Consider the following 25,459-nt stretch of genomic DNA (forward strand, 5'->3'; position numbering starts at 1 on the left):
TCCACCAATATCGACTTGTCGAGTAACCAACACCCCCAGCCTGGAGTCCACAACGACATGAGAAGACAATGGCCGCCCACCAGACCCCGTTCTACTGCCTCTGGCAGAAGGAACACGCCCACCTAGGCGCCGCAGTCCTCGACCTCCTCCCAAAACGCGACATCGCCGCCCTCCGCCTCGCAAGTCCAGCCTGCTGCAACATCGCCACGAAACCCCTCTTCAAGCGCGTCCGCGTCACATTCTCCGCCAACACCTTTACCAAGCAATCCCGCATCCAGGCCCTCGCCCGCGTAGGCCACCACATCGAACACCTCCACTTCCACTTCGCCCACACGGACGCGACCTTTCTCCCGCCCCTGGTGCACCCGACCACCGGCCGCGAGATCTCCTTCCTCTACACCCCGCACACGAGCATGGCCTCCGTCCTCGCCAGGCCGAAATACGCAAACACGGAGCTCGGCGAGATCCTCACGCAGCAGTACCCGCCCCTCTTCCACGCCGCCACAAACGTCCCCAGCTTCATCAACGCCCTGCGCTTCCTCACAAACATCCGCCACCTCACCATCCGCTGCCCGGGCCAGGACCCACAGGAGCGCTACCGCCGCGACATTGTCGACTACGCCATCATGTCCCTCCGCATCGCCGTCGAGCGCGCGCCTCTCGAACGCCTCGAGAAGCTCTCCCTGTCCGGCATGCACCCCTCCTCCTTCAACTACCTCCGCCACGTCCCCGGCTTCGGCGCCGTTCCCTCCGCGGGCCGCCGCTGGAAGCAGATCCGCAAGCTCAACATCTCCGTCGAGGCCTGGGACTTTTACGGGCCCTCGCCGGGACTGGACCACCTCAAGATCATGGACGACTACATCCGCCAGTTTTCCGGCACCCTTGAGAAGCTTCACTTCACCTGGCTCGGCCCCAAGGGCCCTTGCCCCATCGCCCTCTCCGCGGACCCCCTTTTCGCGCCGCCCAAACACAGCAAGAAGCTCTTCGCGGAAGTGACGTCGCCCATGTCGCCCTTGCCGCCGGCGCCGGCCCGGAAGCCGATGCACTTCCCCCGCCTGCGGTACATGCAGGTCCGCAACGCCACCATGACGGCCGCCCAGCTCTCCGACCTGGTCGACGCGCACCAAAAGACAGTAAAGGAGTTCGACTTTGACAATGTCGTGCTCATCAACGGCGGCGACTGGGACGAGGCCCTCGCGCCGCTCATGGAGAAGAACCACCCATCATCATCGTCGTCGTCATCCGGCCATGGCCACGGCAGCGGCAGCGAAATCTGGTCCCAGCACTCGCGGAGCAACTCCGAGGCCGGTAGCTTGCACTCGGACCCGGAGCCATACCACGATGATGACCTACCATCGCCGTCCGCCGCGGCGGCCGCTGCCACTCGAGAACTACTCGACTTTGACCTCGGCAGCGAATTATACGTTGACGAAGAACTATTCGATCCATATGACGGCCTCGACGAGGATCTGGCTTCAGACCTCGCGGCCGCGAAGGAGGCCAGCACCTCCTTCAGCACAGTACTAAAGAAGAAGCGTGTCCACCGGCGCAGAAAGCACCGCAAGGACGACGGCGACAAGAACAACAACAAGGAGAGTAGCAGCTCAAAGGAGAGCCCATCGCGGCACCACAGAAGCCGCAAACACAAACATCACAGGGAGCAACCATCCGTCCCAGAAGAGGACGACGTCTTCCGCCCTTCGACACCGGTGCCCATTATCACGGCGCCGATTCAGGACATGTCCCCGCACCCGGTTCTGCTCCAGCCGGCTGTGTACGACCCGAACGCTAGTCGGCTTTCAGACCCCAACGATGGCATCTCTTCGGTGCAACGCAACATTGAACAAGAGGAGGCGCACCGCTTGCTGGCCGAGGACGCGGCGATGCGGGTCAGCGCGCTCCGCAAGGCTAAGGCGGCGGTGCTGATGAAGCTCTCGAGGGAGTTTAACCACCGCAAGGGTTCGCCAGCACCAGTAGCGAACAAGGACAGCTGCGGACTGCAGATGCGGTTGAGAGAAGGGCTCTTTGGAAGGAGCTTCGTGAGCGTGCTACCAGACGATCGGTCCATGTCGAGCCAGTCGGCGCTGGTGCCGCTAATGTTTACGAGATCATGATCATGTATGCCCCAGACACACGATTCTGTATATCTGTTATGTAAGTCGGGAACACAAACACAGCACTGTGTATCCTCTTGTACGGACGGAACTTGGTTGGTCGGAAGGATATGGCGGGAAAACATGCCGGATATTGGCCTGGATAGGCCGGCGGCGACGACAGGAGGCATTATGACTTTTGTAATGACTTGACGATACACTACTTTTCTTTCACTGTCAATTTTTCAAAAAGATAACAACATTTCAAACAAACCTTCCCTGCATTCGATTCGTGCGTATGCTGCAGATGGAGCTCGTGATCGTCTCCATCGGAAAATGTTTCAACACCGTGAATCGCGGATGGGGCGGATGGATAAACAAAGCCGAGAGACGGGACCGAGGTGCGGAGACGGCGAATCAAGAGAGCAGCTCCGTGGCTCGGCGAGACTGGTTGAACGCGTTCGGTGAGAGAGTAGCGCCCGGCGGGCAGACTGGGAACAACCCAGCTGTGCTTTCGCTGGCTGGGCGCAGAGGTGGAGTAAACAACGGGACAGCGCGTGGTGGGTGGTAGGTGGCGGGCTGGGATTGAGATGTGAGATCTCGCTGTTCTGCTGCTGCTTTCAGACCATGTCCTTGTAGCGAAGCATAACACTGGTGCGGCGTGGTAGGGTCAGCCGACGGGTAGGGCAGTCTGGACTCTGTGGGTGGATAATATGGTCGTGAGACAGACGATGAGAGCCTGTCTGTTACTTGTCCGCAGGACAGTGCCGCTGTGGCGGTTATGGCGATGTCGATGTGGACGTGTCTTCACGATGGCCGTGATTTCCAAGATGGGCGGCACTGCGGCAGCTACCAGCAGCAGGCATCCAGCGGCCCGGGCTTTATGAATCCACTGGCCTAGAAGTGGCAGCGCAGATGAGCTGACGCGAGCTCAAAGAAAAGCAGAAGCAAGCTGGCGGACGAGTTCAATGGTTTAGGGTTAGAGGGGTTTCCGTAAGCTCATTAAAGCCACGAGGGCCGCTTTCATCCGAGGCGTTGCGGAAGCAGCTTATCCCACAGCGTAGCCTCATCTCCGGGACATTTCTAGCATCTGGCCGGGGGGGGGGGATCAGCGGCGATTCCTAGGGCAGCACTGGAGGTGGGAAAGCTAGCTCGTGTTGCGATGGTCAAGGGAGCCAGATTTGCCAGGGAATGAGGAACGTTGGAACTTGGACGGGGATGGGAAGGGTAATGTGCAGGGGTAGGGGGGAAGGGGGCGGCGAGATTAGAGATCAGAAGCAGACGGTATTTCTTCAGCGTGGGATTTGGAGGAAGAGAAGAGCTTGGTACCTGTTGGAACAGATGCATACTCCGTGAGTCCATACAGAAGAATGGAAAGGATGTGGAGGGAGTGAATACCTAGCTGCTCTGTACTGTATTTAGCTGTATCCGTCCCTTTTGTTGGAGCAACTCAACCTCGATTGCCCGCCGGAAGGAGATCGCTGGGAATGCCCGGATGAGGTGCGCACTGCAGGCTGGCACGGCTGGGAAGGAAAGGGCATTGCCTTGGCTGCATCCAGAAATGTTCTGTCCTCAGTGCTGTCTCCGTATGGAGTATTCGTAGTTACCACGTTGTATACGGATATCGGTAGGTGGTACGGAGTAGATGTAGAAAGTGGCGATTGACAAGCTGGCAGTACCCGTATGCTGGGCAGAATGGTTGGACGGATGGGATCCGATGAATATCCCTCGTGTCCCTCCGTTGTTTGAGAGTGATGTGAGTGTGTTGTTGTTCCATTGCGCATGTCAGCGTGAATCGGCGATGAGAGGCAGCCCCCCGGAGCAATGGGGGCAATGGGGGCGAAGGGGGGGCAGAAGAAAAGAAGAAGAGAAGCATCCAGTCAGGCATTGTTCCCCCGGGTGCGCGTGTTGCCCCGTGTTGCTCGCTCCATTGCTTGCGCCTTGAGGTGCCCTGGTGTGCTCCATCATGCATGCCCATGGGCAGAAATGGGTGAATGGGCGAAAATGTTGCAAATGCCAAAAGCTGGGAATGGCATAGTCAGGGCCTAGACTGTCCGTGGACCGCTCGACTTTACCGGTCGGGACTTGGGAAGAGAGAGGCACCCATGCACCCATGGCCCAAGGTGGACAGGGGAGCGGGGATTGGACGAGGGGGGTCCCCAGTCGGAAGTGACGAATTGACTTCCTGGCCGTGGTCCATCGTTGATCGATGCGGGAGACACTCACGACATTTCACCTGCGGAAGCACTGAGAAGGTACTTGCGAGAGACTTGCACTCCTCCTTCCCGAGATCTTTCACCTTCCTCGACTGTCTACAACTCACCCAGGTGCACTTTCCTCCAAAACACTCAATGTATTTCATTCCCGTCTCGCCTAATCCAAACAGCCACCTTACCTTTCCGAGCTACCTCACCCAAGTTCACTTACCTAAGGCACCACTTATACTTGTATCCCGTACGAACAGCTACCGCAGCCAAGCCTCCACTCCCCATGTTATGTGCTTATGTGCAGACGTACGCAAGCTGGGCCACCACTTTTCTTCTCCCCATATTCGGGTGCCATGCCTGGGCGATTTGACGATCTCGCGGGGAAGCACGCGGAATGAGGTGCTTTTTTGCTTCGAGTCTGCTGTGCACCATTCCACGGCATTTTTGTACTTCAAGCTCTCTTTTCCACTTATCTTGCTTCCGTGTCACCGATAAACGACACGGTCTTCCAGGTTCTTCAGCAATCACTTGATCCAACAGTCTTAGCCAAGATGAACGATGCTGAATCAACGAGACAGATTACAAAAGAGGCCCTACAATAGATCCCAGTAAACATTTCTCTCAGCGCAAGAGCCATGCTCGCCATCTGTAGCCCCAAATAGCAGCCGTGGCGCAGAAATAGTGCCGTGTTGCCCGTTGCCACCCACGTATTCACCACCAGCGCTACCAAGACTCAGGAGAAGTGCAAAATCGGCCCATGTTTCCATCAAACTCTCTCCCACCGCCCGCACCAACGACGAGAGTTGCCAGCAGTTGGATGGCCTAGCAAGCCCGTTATTCCCCAAGCTTCGCCCTTGAGAGACACTACCGAGATAGCGTCTTCCACACGTGTGTGATGTTCCGCGCTAACCTAGGATACCCAGAATACGGGTAGCTTCTGCGCTTTTGCGGCTCGCCTTCAGCTGTCTCTGCGCGACAGTCTCGTCTCCAACAAGACGCGAGTATGGCAACTGGGTGGCCTCGGACTGACAGCCAGCTAAGTACCGTAGCACGACACGATAGCTCCCTCGAGGTGCTTTCGTTAGTGGCTCCCTGTGAGGTGGTCTCCCCTATGAAAGTTGCCCTTCAGCCCTCCCTCGTCCTTCATCATCATCAGTCTCATCGTTACACAGATGACAGACAGATCCCGTCCTCAGGCCCGCCCGTTGCAACTTTCCCGTCCATCCGCAGAGCTTCTTCCTCTTTGCATCCACGCAGCCGGGCTTGTAAATGTCTCGTTTCGTTTTGGATGCTGTGTGGTGTCTTGGTAATTTCGCGAAGCGCTTTTCGTCCATCCTCTTCGTGGACATATCCCGTTGGGTCGCAGTCAAGGAAAGGTACCTTTTTGGTGTCAACCCTGCTGAGAAATACCTACCTTTAGCTTACCTTCCTAGCTGACAGCAAATAGGTAGGTATCTTTCCTCTCTGCTCTATTGCGCTAAACCCAGGCGAGGTACCTCGTAAGTACTCCCCCAATTTGCACCTGCACCTCAGTCTCTGAATACACAACAGGGCACTCCACTGCGACTCCAACCTACTTCGTACCTGCCCTGAACCTGATCCTAGCAGCTCGACATCCCAGCTCCTTCCGCGGCTCCACCCTCAGCGGCCGGTCTTCTTTCTGCTCGCCCTTCTCAGCCCATTCCATTCCACTCAGTCACCCTCCGCTACAACCGACACCAAGACAATCCCTCGTCTGTAGGCCAAACTATTCTCTCTTGTGACGAATCTTCCAATCCAAATTTTGTTCTGTCCTCCACGCTCATTTCGACTGTCGGCGCATTTTGGCTCCCCTCAATCCCACAGCCATTCTCGCCTATCAACCCCCCCGAGTACCGTTTGCAAGTCACCGCAAATCCCTGCTGCTGCCGACGAAAAGCAAAACGAAACGCATCTTTGGGGAAATTGCGGATACCCAGTCAACCGCCGCGACCTTTCCTCCTGGGCGACCGCGTGCCAAGCAACTCTTCGAGGAAGACTTGCCGCCGGCCAAGTCTGTCCCACGACAACACCACCGCGACGCATCGAAAGTAGGATCCCGAGAATCACCATAGCAGACGATGAAGGCCGCCCAGACACTGCCAGACTCCTCGTTATAGTCTGTTCAAAATGGGCGTCAGGGTCGCCATTCGAGAACAGCTCGCCTTCCTTGTGGTGATTGCCGTTCTCGTTGCTTTGATGATCCTCTCCGTCCCCGTCTGGATCTACGTCAATCAATTTGTCACCCAGGTCGAAGGGCGCGAACTCGCCCTTACCGCTTCGCTCAAGGCCTCACGCATTTCTGCCGAGCTCGAACTCGTTCAGACAAGCATCATCACCATTTCTTCCCGAATTCTGATACAGAATTCCTTGTTCACCTTCTACGATGGAAACACCACAGACGGAAACTGGGCTCAAGCCAAAGGCGATCTCAACAGTGCGCTCAGCGTCGGCGGTCTCACGGGTCTATTGCAAGGGAGAATCTATTCGCGGAACATCACTGGCAACGGCTATGGCCTACTCAACGTTACTGGAGAAAAGGTCCCTGAAATCGCTTTGCCATATCCTGGCGCCAATGGCTCCCAGATTTTCCTTTCCGATACCGCCGAGGGGTACCCGCCAGCCCTCTACCCGAACATTACCTACGAAGATCTAGGCCGTCAGAATCAGTATAGGAACAATACTCGGGCTTATGCAGCCAACGCGTTCGACGGAGTTAGGATTTCCACAAATGGTGGCCTGCTACTTGGCCCTTTGATTCTCAATGAGACGACTGCCCTCATCTCCATAACCGTGCCGATTCGCTACAACCAACAGCAGGAATTCATTTTAGGGTACATGACGCTTGTCGCCACGGCGAATTCTCTTATCAGCATCCGCAATTCCCGTGAGGGTTTAGGGGATACTGGACTGGTGCTGCTCGTCGGGCCTACTGAGAAGTCGAACAGGTTCAATTCCAGTAATGCGGTCAGCAACAGTACCTACAAACCACCTACTGACGCACTCAATAACGTGCCGGTGAACTTTGTCCTTCCACCCAACCCTCTATCTGGGCAGGGTGACCGGCACGATGAGAGAAGCTGGTCAGCGGGCAAGGACGACGACCCTTTCCCAATGAAGGATTATCCGGCAGTTCTCGCCTCCTTTAGCAAGCAGATCGCGGCACCGAACAACTCAAGCTCGATGCTTTCTACGAACAACGAACAGGGTCTTCCGGTGGCTGTGGGTTTTGCAAGAACCAACACCGCACTCGTTAACTGGACTGTGGTCGTGGAACAAGCCAAGTCAGAGGCCGACGCTCCTATTGAGACATTGCGGAATATTATTCTGGGATGCGTTTTCGGCACCGCAGGCCTCATCATAATCCTCATCTTTCCTTGCGCGCATCTTAGCGTGATGCCCATCAGGAGACTCAAGTCGGCGACGGAGAAATCGATCCAGCCACCGGGATATGAGGATGGATATTATTCCGAATTCGACGGCGACGAAACTCCTGGATCGGGTGGAATTTCATCACGAACACAACGTTCTAAAAAGGATGGCATCATCACCAGTATCTTCAAGCTGGTAGGGTACAAGCCCAAGGAGAAACCCGCCTCAGAGCACGATCGCGATTCGACCCGACGCATTTTCAAAATCCCCGGCAAGGTCACTGACCGGAAACATTTCATCACCGACGAATTGACCGAGCTGACGGAGACCTTTAACGATATGAGTGACGAGCTGGTCAAACAGTACCTTTCCCTGGATCAAAAAGTCTTGGAACGGACCCGTGAGCTTGAAATCAGCAAGAAAGCTGCCGAAGCCGCCAACGAAAGCAAGACGCTCTTCATCGCAAACATTTCACACGAACTGAAGACACCCCTTAATGGTATCCTTGGCATGTGTGCCGTGTGTATGGAGGAGAGCGATATTCTCAGGATAAAGCAGTCGCTCAAGACACTTTACAAGTCAGGTAAATGCGATCTGGCTTGCTCGTCGCTCTGTACCTTGCTAACCACTTTTAGGCGACTTGCTACTCCATTTACTCGAGGATCTCCTCAGCTTTTCCAAGAACCAGATTGGGCAACAACTGAATCTGGAAGAGAAGGAATTCCGCCTTGCCGACATTAGATCTCAAATCTTGACCATCTTTGACAAACAAGTCAAAGAAGGCCGAATTACCTTGACTGTTAACTTCCTCGGCTCTGAAGCGATCGAACTGAGCAGTAGCCCGGAAAGAACCAGCACCGACAACAGACTACCGGCTCTTGGACCGCATGGAACCGGTAGACTGAAGGATATGTGTCTATGGGGTGACCAGCATCGCATTCTCCAGGTCATCATCAACCTAGTCAGCAACAGTGTCAAGTTTACGCCAGCAGGCGGCCGGGTTGATGTCCGCATCAAGTGTATCGGCGAGGTGGAAACTCCACCAGCAAATGATGGCAGTCGGTCGTCATCGTTCTCGAGGGAATCTAGACGACAGGGCAGAGGCCGACACCGAACGAACAACAGCTCGAATCCATCTGTGAGCTCTAGGGGAGGCTCGACTTCTGAACCCGTCAAGGGCACTGCTTTAAGCATTAACCCGATGGAGCCCAAGTCAACACCTCACATTCAGGTTCGGGAGCGATCTCCTACGCCGCCACCACCTGGTGCAAAGGCCTTTATATTCGAGTTCGAAGTGGAAGACACTGGCCCGGGTATTGCTGAACACATGCAGCAGAAGGTCTTTGAACCCTTTGTTCAAGGCGACCTAGGGTTGAGCAAGAAGTTTGGCGGAACAGGCCTGGGATTGAGTATCTGCCACCAACTTGCAAGTCTGATGGGTGGATCTATTTCGCTGAAAAGCACTGTCGGGGTTGGCACGACGTTCACTATGCAAATTCCCTTGAAATATGTCAAGGACAGGTATGTCTAGATGATTGTGAAGCAATGCGGCTCATGTACTGACGAGATCTTACAGGGCCTCCAGCACCGCTTCTAGCAGCATCAAGTCTCGGCCTCCAAGTGTCGATGCCATCGAAGGCATCGACAGTGTTCAAAACGCGAAGCGCAACTCCGGCGGGGCCCCCGTCAGCCCACCTATCAAGCCAGCCGGAGAAACAACTGCAAAGAACCTACTTGATCAACAACCAAGACTAGTCGGCCTCAGCCAGCCTTTCTTCGCGTCGAACCCAGCGCCTAAAGCCAAGCGGAACACAAAACAGCAGCAAATGGCAGCCATCGATCGGGCAATGGCTACGAAGGCCAATAAGGAAGGAAAGCTACGAGTGCTCGTTGCGGACGACAATTCGACAAATATTGAGGTTGTCAGCAAAATGTTGAAGCTTGAGGACGTCTACGATGTCACCATCGCCAAGGACGGCCAGGAAGCGTACGACCTAGTCAAGGCGAATATGGATAAAAACCAAGGATTCGACGTAATCTTTATGGACATTCAGATGCCCAATCTCGATGGCCTGCAATCGACAAAACTCATCCGCAAGATGGGTTACAAAGCTCCTATCGTGGCATTGACCGCCTTCTCAGAAGAAAGCAACGTCAAAGAATGCATGGAGAGTGGCATGGACGAGTTCCTGAGTAAGCCCATTAGACGGCCTGCGCTCAAGCAGGTCCTCAAGAAGTTTGCGACGATTCCGGAAGAGCCCGAAACAGCGAGCTTGTCAAGGAAAACGACACCAGAGAAACCTACGACGGCAAAGCCAGCAGCTGCTAACGGCAGTGGGCCAGCAGTTGCGCCGGAGATGAACGAGAAAGGGGATGCGATCCACCCGGTTGGGAATGGAGCCGCGGCTGCGCCCTCATCCGAACAACCCCTATCGGAGAAGGGGATATAATTAACGTTTAATGACTTTTCAGCAGCAGGCAGAGAAATACTCGGTTTTGAGACGCCTGACAGCACATGTTCGCATAGGATTCCCCCTTTTCCCTTCAATTGGAAGCGACATACAAAAGTTGGCGTCAGGGCGTTGGTTTTTGTTTTTGATCTTTTCACATTCCCTTTTGTGTACGTATTCGTAATGACCCTGCTCGGTCTTCGAGGCACCGAAGTAGGGCTGCTCAGGCTAGGCTTGGGCATGTGTCAACATTCTCTTTTGGGAACGAAAACGGGTTGGGTTGGTACACTGTGACCAGGTAGTAGGGGTTTGGTCCCCTGAAGAAAGGGAGCGGGCATACATTCGTTGCTAGCAAGCATAGCGATACATCAGAGAGAGGAGGCAGCGACCCATACGGAGGGTTTTTTTTTCTTTTCAACTTGTCATATGGGCGGCGTTCCGGGCGTACACGAAGATATCCGGACACGCATAGGGCTTCCCCCCTCCCCCCCCCCCCCAAAACACCAAGAACGGGGCATGGAACTCTGGGGAAGACAGGAAGGGTTGGCGAGCTAAACACGCACGCGGGTGAAAGAAGACACGACGGAAAAGACACCAAGAGCAGAGCAGCGCAGCACAGAGGAGAGGAGAGAAAGAGAAACTCGGAGCGAGAAGAGGGACAGAGTTGTTGGACATGGGTACATTTTCATGTCGAGTAATGCCGATGACTATCTTGCTTTATCGATTAGTCTTCTAGTATCACAAAGTCATTGTATCATCCTCTGATCATCTGTTCCTCAGCTTTCGGTAATTACATCTTCATTCGGACGTCAATACTTTGATGTGAATCTGGAACGCGAAATAGATGACAACCTTCGGTACTGGGAGGCACTGATGCCAGTCATGAAGAACCTGCTCAATCAGATCCGACCAGCCTTGCCCATGGAGACATTCACATTCACACGAGATTGATGTGGTTGTGCTCATGAACATTGCGTTGGTTCTATGTATCCCCATCTACCGAGAGACTGTACCAATCATCAATCACGAAGCAAGAGAGAAATTTATCAACCATTCCTTCCATCGAAAACCTTGTCGTCTGCCGTGACAGCGACGAAATGCCGTGACCTCAACGCCAAATAGAGAATCACCATACCAATCCCTTTGCAAATGCGTTTCTAGGGACGCATCTACCAACCGCTAGCGCCAGTGTCCTCGGTAGAGCCACCGCCGGTACCCCAAGCGTCACAAGTATCGGCCTTGCCGGGGGCGTTGTTGGAGGCGCCGAAGTCATCAATGTCCTCCTTGGAAGGGTTGGGGCACTTGAAACTCTTGTGACCCATCTCGCCGCAGTTGTTGCACTTGATGCGGGTGACTGTTAAGGAACATTGTGTCAGGGTCATGCAGTCAACGAGGCTAGTTGGGCAACTTACTGTCAACGGGCTTCTCGCAATCCTTGGAGAGATGACCCTCCTCATCGCAGTTGCGGCACTTGATCTTGCGAGGCTCAGGACACTCCCGGGAGACGTGGCCCTCCTGGCCGCAGTTGTGGCATGCACGACCACCGCCACCACCCTGAGGGCAGTCTCGAGAGAAGTGGCCCACTGCAAATGATTAGCTTTTGTCTCTGAAGGAAGCTGAATGGAGGAAGCCTTCTTACTCTCGTGGCACTTGTTGCACTCCACGTCATCGCCAGCCTTGCGAGGCTCAGTGCAATCGGAGATCTTGTGACCAGACTGGCTATAGAATATGTCAGTCATTTCGCATCAAGAACGGCCGCGAACTTGGCTGCTTACCCGCAGTTCTTGCAAGCGAACTTGTCAATGCGAGGAGTAGGACCTGGATCAGTTGGTCAGTGATGCAAACCATCGGGTGAAGCAGGCAGACTCACAATCGCGAACACGATGACCCTCTTCGCCGCAGTTGTAGCAGGCGATGGTCACGCGGGCCTTCTCCATGGGGTCTTGAGGGCACTCCTTGGAGTTGTGGCCAAGCTCGTTACAGTTGTTGCACTTCTGCATAAGACGTGAAACGGGCTCTCCAGCATCTTCAAGGCGGGCCAGGTTCTCCTCGGGGGAGGCAGGCCAGTTAGCCTTCTCGCGCTGGCGATCAGGCTGCGCAGAAAAGCGGTACTGGACAGTGTACTTCTTGTCCAAGTTACCCTGGAGATCCATATTGGTGTGGGTGGGAGCCAAGACACGCTCTGTGGCGATGAGGTAGATGTTCATCTCCTGGGCGCGGAAAGCATTCTCCAGCTCGACATATCCCATCTCAGGGTAGTGCTTGAGGTACTTCTGGATGGACTCCTTGGCTTCAACGCCGTCGCGCTCCTGGATAGCCTCGTGGATCTCCTCCCAGGCCTTGTCAGCATCGACATCCGCAACATTCGTGAAGTCGATCTTGCGACGGCTCTTGCAATCAACGGTCGCGTGGCCTGATAAAGTAACTATTAGTCCCAAGTCTCGATATTGCAAGATAGTGAACAACATACCCTCCTCACAACAGTTGCGGCAAAGATCAGGACCCTTGTTGGGGCACTCCTTGCGCATGTGACCCTCCTCGCCGCAGGTGCGGCAGGTCATGGCAGGAGCGGAGGGACAATCGCGGCGAGTGTGGCCCTGCTCACCGCAGGCGTTGCAAGTGCCATCGAAAGCCTTGCGAGGCTCGGTGCAATCAGCCTTGCTGTGACTACATCATCATGTGTGTCAGCGTGCGGAACTTCGGGTGCCGGTCAAATATGAAGCAATCACTCACCCAGTCTGGCCGCAGTTGAAGCAGGCACGGTCGCCTCCGTCGCCGCCGTCACCGCCGTCACCGCCATCACCGCCATCACCGCCCTTGGGGTTGCTCCAGGGGTCATCGTTGGGGATGCCATTGCCAGCGGAAGTATTGCCAGTGCCCCAAGCATCATCAGTGGTGCCCCAAGGATCAGACATCTTGTTGTAATCGCTCGAGAAAGAATTGCTGGTTTGCTGAATCTTGAAGAGAATCGATTGACAGAGTCTGGACTGGCCCAACAAGTCAATCAAAAGAGACACTTCTAGACGAAGCGCAGGGAGAGTGGAAACAGAAGGGAACAGGCAGGATTGTAGAGTAATGTAAAGCAATAATCTGAATTTTTCAGAAGAAAAAAAAAGAAGTATTGACATGAGTGGAAAACCCTCCAGAGAAAACGTGACAGTATGGAAGGAGAAGGAAGGAACAACTGAGCGACTAGGCAACAAGCAGAAGGAGCGCGAGGCCCATACTGCCTTTTCTGGAAAAGTGATTCTCAGAATTTCCGTAGTCCAAAACCGCGAGAATTGACCGATGTAGAGCCTCGCTGTCTGAAGCTGCTCGGACAGCCAAAACTTGCCAGGAAGTCGGCATGGATCCAAATCGCGAATACTTGCTCGGACAGAGAAACAGCAAGATGAATCCAACATCGAAAAGAGATGGAACTTGACTTACGATATGTATCTCAGTGATTGATCTTGATCTTCATGCGTACTGTAAAGCGGAAATGAAGTGGTTGTGTTGAAAGCTGATCGTAGTTGAATGAAGCCAACTCTGGTGGTGAGATGGTGAAAAGAAAAAAAGAAGAAGAGAAAAGGAACAGGTTTGTGGAAAAAGATTCAGGTTCAGCTCATGGAGAGGAAGCCACGATCTCCGCTTATGTCGTCGAGGACCACCAATCCTATGCTCTCACGATGCGGGTTTCTTGTAGTCGTGAATGCCCGTAGCTAAGTTGAACTCACTTGAGGGCACCTACACAACAGACTGGCCACTATTCTAGCCTGAGCATGAGGCATCACCTGACTTGCAGCACAACTACTTATTTGAAAGGAGCCGGAAAACTTCGAGGTATACTTCAATCGAAAGGATTCTTTCGACCATGTTGTAAAGCCACCCTTGAATAGCAAGTGAGGCGCTCTTTGCGAGAACTCCAGGCACCATTGTCTATGTCAAACTCTTGTCAAGACTTCGATCGCTTTCTATCAGGCTTGAGAGCTATGGTTCTGGGGCCGTTGCCCTCAATACGAAGATACCATGGCCCGAAATGCTCAGATCAATGTAGGTATCAATATGAAGCCTAAAAGCTTATCCTTAAGTAGGTCTTGGGCTCGATTATTAGCATGATCTAAGCAAGACGGAAACAGCGTACCTGAGAATCATTTGCTTTACAATTCGGTTGAACCAATTGCCTGAACCATGTGCTGATCACCGTCTAAATATGGATCACTCGTACTGTTGTCACTGCCTTATCTCAGTACGCTGCCTTGTGGTAGCTGAGTCAAGCTCTCTCTTATGTGATGGGAAGACCGGTTCAGAGTTTTGCGAGATAACCTGGGGTGCTCTACGAGAGACTTGAAAATGCTACAGCCTAGAGTGATCGTCAACCTATCTCGTTGTGAAAAGATAGCGGCCTGGTTTGCGACTAGTTAATCATAGCCTAGCACGGGTCACCATAAGCACGGAAAGAATCATCATTGGAACATTTCCTAGAGAAATCATTCAATTGTCAGCTTGTTGAACTTTGCTACACACGTTCCACCGTCGTAGAGACTGCGGGGAGTCATGTTCAAGATTGGCGCTACCTCGTAAATGTTTGTTACGACTCAGTCTAGGATGCGACCCGAGGTCTAGTGTGTTGGTTGGACTGAGACCACCGGTCGAAGATGCGCGAGGCATCAGTTGATGCCACTATATGGATTTAAAACGGTAGTAGTGTTCTGATCTACCTTAAGGCTTACCCCAAGATGCCGAGTGCAACGAAAGATAGCTTCATGACACCTTGATGGGAGGAGCGTCGTTGAAGAATTAGTAAGCTGGCCAGGTCCTCGCAAATTCGGGGCAATCGGAGCAGCGAGAATATGAAACATCCCTGAAGGGCCCGCATTATAGCAGGGGCAATGGTGTAAGGTTGTGTTGGAGGGGCAGCTGGAGGGGTAATTTAGCGCACAGCACCCGCAGCTTCGCTTCCAGTTCCTCGACGCGGGTGACGTTAAGATTCCTCGGCTATCTTACCGCACTCCGTACCTCGATGTCTTTTTTATTGATTTATTTGGGGGTTATCTTTAGTGTTTTTCTGTGCTACACGGTCCGAAGTGGTCCTTTTGAGACTGAGCAAAAAGAAAATCAGGACATTGGCTTGCAAGCGTCTCATTCTGTTTATCGAAGCAACAAGCTCGGGATAGCTCGATCCCGCCCGACATAGCTCCAGGATCAGGCAGCGTGAAACCACGACAGCTGTGTCTGTACCGGACCGGTACCCCCGCCAACAGCTGAGCGTGGAATGGGACCATTGGCTACATGGCTCGCCGGTGACACAACTCGCGGGTCATGGACTTGGATGGCAGGGTTGATACCGGCTGCCCCGCTTCCATGAGCTTGACCACTGGAGATGGGCGATTCAACGGATGCTGCAGTATCTGTAACCATGAGAGGAATAGGTTGGGCCCCACGGTGGCCTTTTGACATGGGCCATGGGCATGGAGCTCCAATGGACCTTCTTTTTTGAACACGAGATGGTCGGACGAGGGGGACTGACTATAAGTAAGGTGCTTGCCGCTCTTCGCATGACTTGCCAGCTTGCACTCGCCTCCACTTTGCTTCGCGACCTTCCACCACCTTTTTCTCCGACGACTCTCGAATCACCTACAAAATGTCCAAGCCCGAAGATCTTCCCCCTATGGAGTACCGCTTCCTGGGCCGTTCTGGTCTTCAGGTTAGTGCCATCAGCTTGGGAGGCTGTGAGTGGCCCTGATTGTGTTCCGGAAGATTGTGACAGACACTGACTCTCCACTAGGGTTGACCTACGGCGGCCACGTCGACTCCGGTACGAACAGACCTCGAGTCACAGAAGGCGAACGAGACTGACAAACTACGTAGAGGGCACTTTCAAGTGCATGAAGGCTGCCTACGATTCTGGCGTCAACTTCTTCGATACGGCTGAGGGCTACGCCAACGGCGAGAGCGAGATTGGTACGAGCAGTCGACATCACCCTCGCCGAAAGAAGGAGGACTAATTCTGTGATAGTCATGGGTCAAGCCATCAAGAAGTACGGCTGGAAGCGCAATGACCTCGTCATCTCTACCAAGGTGCGCAACCCCGCAAAGGCCTGGCGACACTTGAATCCGAGGCTGACATCTGAATGCGCAATAGATTTACTGGGGAGGTGCCTTTGGCGACAACGTTGTCAACAACAAGGGTCTGTCCCGCAAGCACGTCATCGAGGCTATGGACGCTTGCCTTGAGCGCCTCGATCTCAAATATGTCGACCTCGTCTACGCTCACCGGTGAGTTTCCCTCTCGACACGTTTACGAATACCACTGACTTTACTTAGTCCCGATCGCCAAACACCCATGGAGGAGACCGTCCGCGCCTTCAACCACCTGATCAACACTGGCAAGGCCCTTTACTGGGGAACATCCGAATGGAGCGCCGATGAGATCGCCCAGGCCTGGCGCTACGCCGACAAGCTGAACCTTGTCGGTCCCATCATGGAGCAGCCCTCGTACAGCATGCTTGACCGTAAGAAGGTCGAGCACGAGTTCTTCCACCTCTACCGCGAAGTCGGCACCGGTCTGACCGTCTTCTCCCCTCTGCGTCAGGGTATCCTTTCCGGAAAGTACAAGAACGGCATCCCCGAGGACTCCCGCTTCGGCTCCGAGAACATTGGATTCATCAAGGACTTTTGGAAGAGAGAGAATGCCAAGAAGCAATTCCAGGACCTCGTTGACAAGGCCAACAAGATCGAGCCCATTGCCGAGAAGCTGGGTATCAAGATGGCTACCCTGGCGCTTGCCTGGGTCCTGAAGAACAAGAACGTCAGCTCTGCCATCATTGGCGCGAGTAGTCCCGAGCAGGTGTTTGAGAACATCCGGGCTATCGGTGCGCAAGAGAAGTTGACGGACGAGATTATGAAGGAGATTGACGAGGCGCTGGAGAACAAGCCCGACGCCATTATCCCGAGATTCTAGAGCGATCGAAAACGGTGTACGACAATATGAAATGAGAACTTCGGGGTAAGTAGTACATATACGAAATACCAATCGAATAATGCACAGATATTACACTTCACACACGATCACTGTTGAAAGCGCGCACGGCAAACACGAAGAAGTCATCAAGGTTGCCCAAAGAGGTGAACACACACTCCACAAATCACCCATAGCTGAGTAAAGTTGAGCTGTCTGTCGGGGTGCGCGAGCCACTGCACTCTGGCCAAGTGGTCTAGCGTGCGATGTCTTCGTCCAGAGATCGCAAACTGAAATTATCTAAACCTACCGCGCCCTGCGTCTCGTTGTAGTACCATATTCTGCCATTTTGCCAGTTCGAATCTCCATTTTGTCACTTTTTGTCTTTTCTTTCTGCTTTTCTCTTTCACGCATCGGAGTCTATCTTTTCTTTTGTTTACTTACTGCTCTCGATTTGCAGCCCTGCTCATGATCGAGGCCACCCTAAATATGACTGCCAAGACTGTTCGAATCGGTATATAATTGGGAGTTTAACCATGGATGCCTTGAATGGCCTGTTCTATAGTTCCAAGGTGATAAAAGTACGAGATGAGCGGATCAAATAAGAGAACCAGGACTCAGCGCAACAAGAAGTTCCTGCGCCTTTGTTAAGACTTATAGCGTTAAGTCAAAGATAGTGTCGGGCTTCTTGATGTCAGAATTGTCATCGCCGGGCTTCTCAATGTCGGATTATTCCGCATCGTCGATCAACTTGCGCTTCTGGGTGCTCTTCTTCTCGATTCAAATCTTTCACCGATAGAGGACGAGGCTTTACTTCAAACCCGAAGTTCTGCGGAGAAAAGATGTGGCACATTCAAGCCGTTTCTGTTTGACTCAACAATTATTTATGAATGCCAACTACAACTCTCTTGGGGCTATTACCACGTTTGAGACCATCTTCATGTTATAAATGCGCGTGTAACCTTCTTTGCCCTTCACAATGCTTCTACGTAAGGTACTTGGCAATACGACTTATTCGGTGCTGTCAGAGAAATGCCCTTTCTTTCCACACAAGAGGTGGACAACACCCTTCATCTTCTCCAAAACTTGTGTCCTCCGGTGCACATGCCAAGCAACGGGCCGAGCATAGGACAAACACCCCGGGTAACACACGGCCGTCCGGCCCCGCTTTCCTCCGCGGAGATGTTTGCACGGTTCCCACAATTGGAGAACCGAGGAGAGCCGCAGAGAAGGAGGGATGACGACAAACTCTCCGAGGATCCGGCAATCTATGTTAGCCGTAGTAAGTAGGCCAATGCCTTTTTCGTGTCTCACATATGCACTAAGATCTCACTCAGAAGTCAGAACATCTTGGGTTTTTTTACTTCCGAGGTTCTGTGTATAAGACATCAAGCTGACCCCGCCCGATCGTCACAGGCACAAAGTTCTCCAATAGTGCTGTCTCACAAAGTCCCGGGGGAAAAAAGTCAACAACACCCCTCACTTAGAACAACCAAAAAGATTACAAAAAGGGAGCAAAAAAGCAAATAACAAATAGACAAAATACCAGACATGGCCATCTCGAGACTGGTATCGTGGTTCCCCCACGTCAAGGCGCCCGCCATCATCAACGCGCCGATGCTGGGGTCCGCCGGCGCCGCCATGGCAACTGAAGTCCACAAAGCCGGTGGTTTCGGTAAGGGCGAACTCACCCTCCCTTATTCTAGCCAAGATGTCTCTTATGGCTTCTTATGAAAAAGAACATCAGACTGACAAATCTTGCTCTTACCAGGTTTCATCGCCGCGGGCTTCGACTTCTCAGAGTCCTCGGCCCAGATGACGGACCTAGACAAGGCCCTGACCCAAGCCCGCACCCTCCTCTCACTGCCGGCCGCGGACGGCAACAGCGGCGGCAGCGGCGCGGTGGGACTCCCGCTCGGCGTGGGCTTCATCACGTCCCACGAGACAGCCGGTCACTTCACGGCCAACGTCCTGCCCATCCTGGTCCGCCACGGCGTCGCAGCAGCCTGGCTCTTTGCCCCGCACCCAGAGACCAAACCCCACGGCGAAATCATCGCCGCCCTCCGCGGCAAGGGAACGAGAGTCTTCGTGCAGGTCGGCAACGTCGCCGCGGCGCGGGAGGCGGCCGCCGACGGCGCGGACGTCATCGTCGCGCAAGGGGTCGACGCCGGCGGGCACCAGTTTTCGCGGGGCTGCGGCGTCGTGGCGCTGGTGCCCGAGGTGAAGGCCATGCTGGCGGCCGAGTTTCCCGACCGGGACGTCGCCGTCGTCGCGGCGGGCGGGATCGTGGAGGGCAGCGGGGTGGCTGCGGCGTTGGCGCTGGGCGCTGAGGGGGTTGTGCTGGGCACGCGGTTCGTTGCGACGGACGAGGCGATGAGCGCGCAGTTGCATAAGGAGGTTATTGTGAGGACCAAGGACGGCGGGGTGAGTACGTGGAAGTCGGAGTTCCATGATCGATTGGTGGATAATAAGTTGTGGAAGGAAGGGTATGATGGGAGGGCGATTGTAGGAGATATTCATCGGGAGTATCACGCCCTCGGCGGCCAGACGGCGACGGTGGAGGAGAGCCGGGAGAGGTTGCGGACGGGGTGGAGCGAGGAGGAAGGGAAGAAGATGATTGGGAAATGGGCCGGTGCTGGGGTTGGGCTTATTGATGAGATTAAGCCGGCTGGAGTGGTCGTTACTGAGGTGAGAGAGGCTGCGAGAAAGCGGATTCAAGAGTTGGTTGGGTCGATTTGAACGGAACAAAAGGCCTAGTTGGGAGTCTCGGGCAAGGTGTGATTGCATGGCCAAAATCATCAAGTTTGGTGCTCCCTAGGGGCTGCAAGAAGATTCATCAACAGAGAAACTAAAATTACTTCGTAAAATAATTGCGTTCGTCCGAGGTGTAGCATAAATCTAGATTCTCTAGATATTGATTCTGCAACGAGCCGCGTCGAAGAGCAGTGCCAGTAAATGCCTGTGTTCGATGTAAGATGTTAAACTTTTGGACTCCCCCTAGCTTCATGTGATTTGTAACGTGGATAGAGCCCAGATGTCTGTCTCATATTTATGAGCCCAAAGATCTGACAACGCTCTGCCTAGTGCCCCTTTTCAGTCTTGGTCAACTTGGCCGCACTCTCAAAGTACCCATCCGTGCCGCCGTACTTGGCCAGGACACCGTCAATGTCTACTTCCTCCACGTTTCGCGTCCGCTTTCTCCCAAGCATGGCTGTATTTCGCGTGCTCGGGATACGTAACATCTCCGTCTCCACGACCCATCCGCAGTCCTCGGCGATCTGTGCGGCCCAGTCGACCAAGGAAGCATACGTGGATATCGACTTGGTCTTATCACGCGGCGGCGGCGGACGGTACTTTTGACCGCCCAGAGAATGGCTGCAGCAGGGAATCATGATGAAGGGGCTCTCCGACAACGTAGCGAGGATCGGCGTCCAAGGTGTAAGCTCATCTGCGTGATTGGAAACGATGAAGGTGCCTTTGGGGAAAGCGCCGTTGTGTATCTCTGACATATCCAAGGCGGGCTCCTCCTCGCTATCGGCGTAAGACGGCCGCGAGACAATATCGGGGAGAAGAACCAGAGCCTGGAGCGAATCCCGTCCATCTTGGACAGAATTGTATTTGGCCCATGACTTCCTGGCTCTGGCATCGAAGCCCCAGCCAGAGTAGCCCTCTTGGATCAACAGATGAACTAGCAATCCATTTCCGCAACCAATATCTACAAATCCAGGGAACGGCTGGTCCTTGTACATTTCTTTCCAGAGCTCAATCAGGAAAGCAGCAATGCCCAAGTCCTCAAAGACATGCTTAGTTGGGTCCGTCGTCTCGGCCCAGGTTTCCACCAGATCCTTGGCATACTTGAGCTTGAGCTCCATATAACGGTCCTGGAACCTGGCCTGGGGAATCACAACGTCGTGGTGCACCCGCTTGATATACCCGTCGATCCGCCCCTGGCCGTGCTTGTACAGCACGGAGAGCAGCATGCGGGCGGTCCGGACCAGCTTTTCGACGGCGAAGTCGGCCTCGTTAAAGAAAAGGTAGTGGATGGAGACAGTACCGACGGCGCGCGCAGCGTCCCACTCGTGAAGATGCGCGACGCCCCGGACCTTGGGGTGGTAGAAGGGGAGGGCGTCGGGCGAGGATGCGTGGGGGAGGTAGACGACCAGGGACCTGGCCTTTGTGGCATCTGGGGTACAGGAGGAGGCGAAGATGCACGTCTGGTCCAGGGGGTCGTCCCGGCGGATGTTGCGCGGGATCAGTCTGCGCACGAAGACGCGGTCGTTGTGGAAATCCTGAAAAGCAATGGGAAGAGGCTGCTGCTGATGATGCTGCTGCACAGCTTGTGCGGTGGCGCCATCTTCCGAGGCAGCGTCAGGTGCGGGTGCAGGGGGAGGTATCCATGCCGGGTCCGAGTCGTGTAGGATATCAGCGCGGAAGAGCCATGACGAATTGATGTTTGGGTTCTTGATGAGATTCATCATGACATCCTCAAAGATTTCAGGCCCAAAGGCGCACTCCTGCTGGAACAAGGGATGCCATATCTCGCCGGAGACATCGTGTACGAGGGGCTCTGCCGACTGCCCAAGTGCCGTGGGATCATAAGCCATGTCGATAAGGCGGGAGAAAACAAAGTTGTTTCCCAGGCTGCAGGCTGAGGAAGAAGCAATACAATGAAACTTTTGAGTGTGATGGAGAGCCGTGAGATGTGACTCGGGCAGATATCGCATGAATTATAAGAATGGCGCTAGGCAAGTGTCGGCTAGCCCCGCAGGGTCGGGCTAGGAGCGGCCACTTTTAGGCTACGGACCCATGTGACGTTGTGAGTTGGCCAATTTTTTGTTTACTTTGCGAGGTGGTTGCCATGTCACCCCCACCTCGCAAAATACACAGCGAAGAAGAGTAGACACAGCACAGCACACAGCAAGTTCCATATCCAGCAGAAAGTCGCCCTTGCAGACCACGCAGAAAAGGGTACTGATCCGTCACTCTCCTGCATAAGCTCCGAACCGGGCACTACGAATACACACCAACGCCATAGCTCATTTCCTTTTGATGACACACTTTCTGCTCTTCTTTCGATCTTCAGTCACAAGCTTTTTGAGCCGCTCAAGAACCACATTCCTCCGCATGTGCTGACCAAGAGGAATACTCTCCAACAAGCACTGCTCGTAGTGCGATCGTCTCGCCGCGACAACACGTCCCCTACGATGGCGGAAAACGACAACTTGCGTACGGCATCGCTGTATATCAACAATCAATTGCTCTCGCGAGGACTCCTACGCGATGGCCAAACAATCAACTTTGCCGACCCGGACGACTATCCGGGCGGCGCGGAGGCCACCATGGGCAAGATCATGAGCATTGTCAATGATTTGATCTTGCGCCGAGACGTGCGTTTGCCCTTATTCCCCTGATGTATAAAACTTGGAGAGGAGAAGAGGAAGAATGCCCCATACTGAGATGTTATGTTTCCCCCCTTCAAGCGCGATGCCGAACAACGCGAGAACCTATCGACCACTATGCGCACCGTTCGCGCCGAGAACCTACGGTACACAAACGACATCGCACGCCTCTCGGAGAAGCATATCGAGGCTCAAAGAAAGCTCGACATCAGCGAGGCCACCGAAAACACCTTGCGTACTCAGCTCAAGTCTGCCGACGCCGCTGTACGCGGCCTCAAGGACGAGGTGGCTCGCGCCAAGACTCTGGTCGCCCAGACGAGGGCCTCCTGCGCAACGGAGGTCCGACGCCGCGACCGCCAGATAGACGGCCTGAAGAAGCAACTGGGCGAGGCTGGCCGTCCCCGCGGTACCGCGAAGAGCTCCGCCGTCACCGTTATCAGCGTCGTCGCAGGCGAAGGCGAGGACAAGATATCGCCTAAGCGTGGGGCCAAGGCCGCCGCGGCTACGGAGGACTCTAGCTACGATCTGCGTACCGAGACGAACGAGTTCCTGACGGACCTTGCGCGAAACCTTAGTGAAGAGAACGAGTCTCTCTTGAACCTGATCCGTCGAACAACCAAGAGCTTACGCGAGATGAGTGGCTGTGATGCTAGAACAAGCCAGGGAGATGGTCATGCTGTTACGCTGCCCACGGCTGAGGACATGGCACATGAGCTTGACGCCATCCTCGAGCACCTGCGCTCCATCTTGACGAACCCCTCGTTCGCCCCTATTGAGGAAGTCGAGGTCCGTGAAGAGGAGATTGCTCGTCTGCGTGCGGGCTGGGTGAAGATGGAGAACCGCTGGCAGGAAGCCGTCCACCTCATCGACGGTTGGCGTCGACGCATGGTGGCCGACGGCAAGTCGGTCAACATGGAAGAGCTCAAGATGGGCCTCCGTCTTAGTCCTGTGCGCGTTCGTAATGTTGAGGAGACCCACCAGGGCGGCATGGACATGCATGAGCTGTCTTGTGTGCAAGAGGAATGCACCGCCGACTTGGAAGAGGAGGGAGAGGAAGAAGAAGATGAGGAAGAGGAAGAGGAGATTGATTATGACGATTTGCCTGAATCTCCTTGCCCTGCTCCGCAAAGGGTCGAGTCACTCCATCTTGTTCCTGCACCGGCAGAATACAATGCAACTCCTCGCGAAGAAGAGTACAGCCAGGACGATCAGCCGAGCGACTATGAGTCGAGCATCTTTGAGGATGTGGACGTAGAGGAACTCGATATTGAGGAGCCCAATGTCCAGATTCTTCAGCAATCCACCGCCTACCTCAGTTCCCCTCCTCTTCCCCCACCTCCCCAGATGAGCCCGCTCCGTGAGATGCCTTCTGCAGGCAACCGCGACGCCAGACCAAGGCGTGATGTTCGCGGAGATTACGACACGATGGCCAACGAGAAGCCCAGAACGATCCGCGCTGTCGACGTCGCCCCGAAGCCACCACCACACCTCGTTCAACTTCCGCGATCACCGCAGAAGCCAGCGCACCCGGTCGACGACCGCTCTCGCACAACATCTGCTGCCTCCATCGCCTCCGAATCGACACACAATGGCGCTCCCCTCATCACACCATCCGGAACCCCGCCCCCGGAAGTAAACCAAACGCCAACCGCACGGAAACTCCCCAAGCCGCCGCGTCTCGTCTCAGCAGCCCCCGCTGCACCTTCACCAGCGGTCCCGGCACCGAGAGAAACACAATCTCCTGTCAAGAATATCCGTACAGTCTCGCAGGAGAGCCAAGAAAGCCAGTCGAGCCAGGAAAGCTGTGAGGGCGCACCCCCCGCCCCGGCCGTCCAGCCCAACAGTAACAGCAACAACAAGAACGCAACACCTCACCGCACCCCTCTCCGCCGCGTCCCTTCTCGTCTGCCGCTCCCGCGGCCCTCGGACCCGCCACCACAGCAAAGCCCCCTGACAATGGCAACCATCGCAGCCAAACTGGCAGCCTCAGAGCGTGAAGCCGACGCCGCCCGTGTCCGCGCGAAGCTCAAGGCAGCGCGCGGAGGTGCGCTCGGTAAGCCGGTGGCCGCACCCCAACAGCAGCAGCACATGCCTCCCCCTCCGCCAGAAACCATCGTCGCCGTGCCACAAGAGCCTCAGCCACTCGTAGACTCCCCGGCCAAGACACGCGCAGACCGAGGAGACCTCGACCCCGTCAAGCGCGACATCTCGCAAGGCGACCAGGTCCAGCAGTCGCCGCTCCAACCGACAAAGCGTAAGCGCGAGAGGCGCGTGAGTAAAGTCGCCTCGAGGAGGCGGAGCACGCTTAGTCCCTGGGAGATGGAGAGTCTCATCTCGGGTAACGTCGCTGTCCCGCCGTCGCCTGCTCGGTCGTGAGATGCTCGTTGCTGTCGCATTTACATTCATTCAAACCTTGCAAAGAATCACTAGAAGCGAAGAGGAGGCCCCCTTCCTCTTTTGCTAATTACAATCACTTTATAATATCACTACCCCAGTAACTCTCCTATGCTTTTCTTTGGGAGGAAACATCAATCTGTCTTTTTTCAAGGGAAAGGGGAGATATCCAACGGCGTTTGAGACAAGGGGGGCGAACGAAGGAGCCGCCTGTAGCAGCCTCATACATATGGAGGCCGGCGGTTCCAAGGCAGGGAAGGAAACCCGTGGGCAGGCAGGAGTGGGCGGGGAAGATGAAATCGTCTTGTTTCATTCCATTTTGACCTTTTTATATATCCGTGAAGCTTTGTTTTGGTCATTGTCGTACTCATTGCCAGTCAGACACTTCAATAGCGAGGAGCTTTGTATCAGCAAAACTAATCCACCTTTTTTACTTATTCATATTTTCGGTCTAGTCATGCTGTGTGTGTCATGATACCCTGCGTGTGAGTCTGTACCATGAAAACCATTCACATTTATCAAGGAGAAGATCATGTGGAAATCGCCCGTTTTTCTTTTTTCATTACGGACAGCAAGTATCAAACAC

The 25,459-nt window shown here is 54.4% G+C and overlaps 13 protein-coding genes across 13 annotated transcripts; 5 read left to right on the plus strand and 8 right to left on the minus strand.

The window, feature by feature from the left end:
* Window positions 1-68: 68 nt before the first annotated feature.
* Window positions 69-2,114, plus strand: CPAR01_03682 (uncharacterized protein; the record flags this gene model as incomplete). Its single annotated transcript, XM_060487968.1, has 1 exon — window positions 69-2,114. The coding sequence occupies one exon, from the start codon at window positions 69-71 to the stop codon at window positions 2,112-2,114; it is 2,046 nt and encodes a 681-aa protein (XP_060352174.1).
* A 396-nt stretch (window positions 2,115-2,510) lies between these two features.
* Window positions 2,511-2,858, minus strand: CPAR01_03683 (uncharacterized protein; the record flags this gene model as incomplete). The annotated part of the gene is made up of 1 exon (XM_060487969.1): window positions 2,511-2,858. A coding segment is annotated over one exon (348 nt), but the record flags the coding sequence as incomplete, so codon positions are not given.
* Window positions 2,859-6,133: 3,275 nt separating this feature from the next.
* On the minus strand, window positions 6,134-6,391 carry CPAR01_03684 (uncharacterized protein; the record flags this gene model as incomplete). The annotated part of the gene is made up of 1 exon (XM_060487970.1): window positions 6,134-6,391. The coding sequence occupies one exon, from the start codon at window positions 6,389-6,391 to the stop codon at window positions 6,134-6,136; it is 258 nt and encodes an 85-aa protein (XP_060352176.1).
* Window positions 6,392-6,448: 57 nt separating this feature from the next.
* On the plus strand, window positions 6,449-10,140 carry CPAR01_03685 (hsp90-like protein; the record flags this gene model as incomplete). Its single annotated transcript, XM_060487971.1, has 3 exons — window positions 6,449-8,273; window positions 8,326-9,211; window positions 9,267-10,140. The coding sequence occupies 3 exons, from the start codon at window positions 6,449-6,451 to the stop codon at window positions 10,138-10,140; spliced, it is 3,585 nt and encodes a 1,194-aa protein (XP_060352177.1).
* A 223-nt stretch (window positions 10,141-10,363) lies between these two features.
* Window positions 10,364-10,815, minus strand: CPAR01_03686 (uncharacterized protein; the record flags this gene model as incomplete). Its single annotated transcript, XM_060487972.1, has 2 exons — window positions 10,364-10,707; window positions 10,755-10,815. 2 exons carry the CDS (start codon window positions 10,813-10,815, stop codon window positions 10,364-10,366), a joined length of 405 nt encoding a protein of 134 aa, XP_060352178.1.
* A 494-nt stretch (window positions 10,816-11,309) lies between these two features.
* Window positions 11,310-13,055, minus strand: CPAR01_03687 (zinc knuckle; the record flags this gene model as incomplete). The annotated part of the gene is made up of 7 exons (XM_060487973.1): window positions 11,310-11,494; window positions 11,553-11,723; window positions 11,780-11,859; window positions 11,916-11,958; window positions 12,011-12,553; window positions 12,611-12,807; window positions 12,874-13,055. The coding sequence occupies 7 exons, from the start codon at window positions 13,053-13,055 to the stop codon at window positions 11,310-11,312; spliced, it is 1,401 nt and encodes a 466-aa protein (XP_060352179.1).
* Window positions 13,056-14,074: 1,019 nt separating this feature from the next.
* On the minus strand, window positions 14,075-14,790 carry CPAR01_03688 (uncharacterized protein; the record flags this gene model as incomplete). The annotated part of the gene is made up of 4 exons (XM_060487974.1): window positions 14,075-14,161; window positions 14,264-14,326; window positions 14,365-14,465; window positions 14,697-14,790. The coding sequence occupies 4 exons, from the start codon at window positions 14,788-14,790 to the stop codon at window positions 14,075-14,077; spliced, it is 345 nt and encodes a 114-aa protein (XP_060352180.1).
* A 534-nt stretch (window positions 14,791-15,324) lies between these two features.
* On the minus strand, window positions 15,325-15,579 carry CPAR01_03689 (uncharacterized protein; the record flags this gene model as incomplete). Its single annotated transcript, XM_060487975.1, has 1 exon — window positions 15,325-15,579. One exon carries the CDS (start codon window positions 15,577-15,579, stop codon window positions 15,325-15,327), a length of 255 nt encoding a protein of 84 aa, XP_060352181.1.
* A 184-nt stretch (window positions 15,580-15,763) lies between these two features.
* Window positions 15,764-17,083, plus strand: CPAR01_03690 (voltage-dependent potassium channel beta subunit; the record flags this gene model as incomplete). The annotated part of the gene is made up of 6 exons (XM_060487976.1): window positions 15,764-15,851; window positions 15,908-15,937; window positions 15,991-16,083; window positions 16,139-16,200; window positions 16,265-16,398; window positions 16,447-17,083. The coding sequence occupies 6 exons, from the start codon at window positions 15,764-15,766 to the stop codon at window positions 17,081-17,083; spliced, it is 1,044 nt and encodes a 347-aa protein (XP_060352182.1).
* A 1,548-nt stretch (window positions 17,084-18,631) lies between these two features.
* CPAR01_03691 (2-nitropropane dioxygenase) lies at window positions 18,632-19,819 on the plus strand (the record flags this gene model as incomplete). The annotated part of the gene is made up of 2 exons (XM_060487977.1): window positions 18,632-18,755; window positions 18,852-19,819. 2 exons carry the CDS (start codon window positions 18,632-18,634, stop codon window positions 19,817-19,819), a joined length of 1,092 nt encoding a protein of 363 aa, XP_060352183.1.
* A 341-nt stretch (window positions 19,820-20,160) lies between these two features.
* On the minus strand, window positions 20,161-21,684 carry CPAR01_03692 (uncharacterized protein; the record flags this gene model as incomplete). Its single annotated transcript, XM_060487978.1, has 1 exon — window positions 20,161-21,684. The coding sequence occupies one exon, from the start codon at window positions 21,682-21,684 to the stop codon at window positions 20,161-20,163; it is 1,524 nt and encodes a 507-aa protein (XP_060352184.1).
* A 600-nt stretch (window positions 21,685-22,284) lies between these two features.
* CPAR01_03693 (NIMA interactive protein) lies at window positions 22,285-24,855 on the plus strand (the record flags this gene model as incomplete). Its single annotated transcript, XM_060487979.1, has 2 exons — window positions 22,285-22,467; window positions 22,561-24,855. The coding sequence occupies 2 exons, from the start codon at window positions 22,285-22,287 to the stop codon at window positions 24,853-24,855; spliced, it is 2,478 nt and encodes an 825-aa protein (XP_060352185.1).
* A 127-nt stretch (window positions 24,856-24,982) lies between these two features.
* On the minus strand, window positions 24,983-25,186 carry CPAR01_03694 (uncharacterized protein; the record flags this gene model as incomplete). Its single annotated transcript, XM_060487980.1, has 1 exon — window positions 24,983-25,186. One exon carries the CDS (start codon window positions 25,184-25,186, stop codon window positions 24,983-24,985), a length of 204 nt encoding a protein of 67 aa, XP_060352186.1.
* Window positions 25,187-25,459: the final 273 nt, after the last annotated feature.

The sequence above is a fragment of the Colletotrichum paranaense genome, assembly GCF_030867605.1.
Source record: "Colletotrichum paranaense strain IMI 384185 chromosome Unknown Scaffold_3.1, whole genome shotgun sequence".
In the NCBI taxonomy this organism is placed as follows: domain Eukaryota; kingdom Fungi; phylum Ascomycota; class Sordariomycetes; order Glomerellales; family Glomerellaceae; genus Colletotrichum; species Colletotrichum paranaense.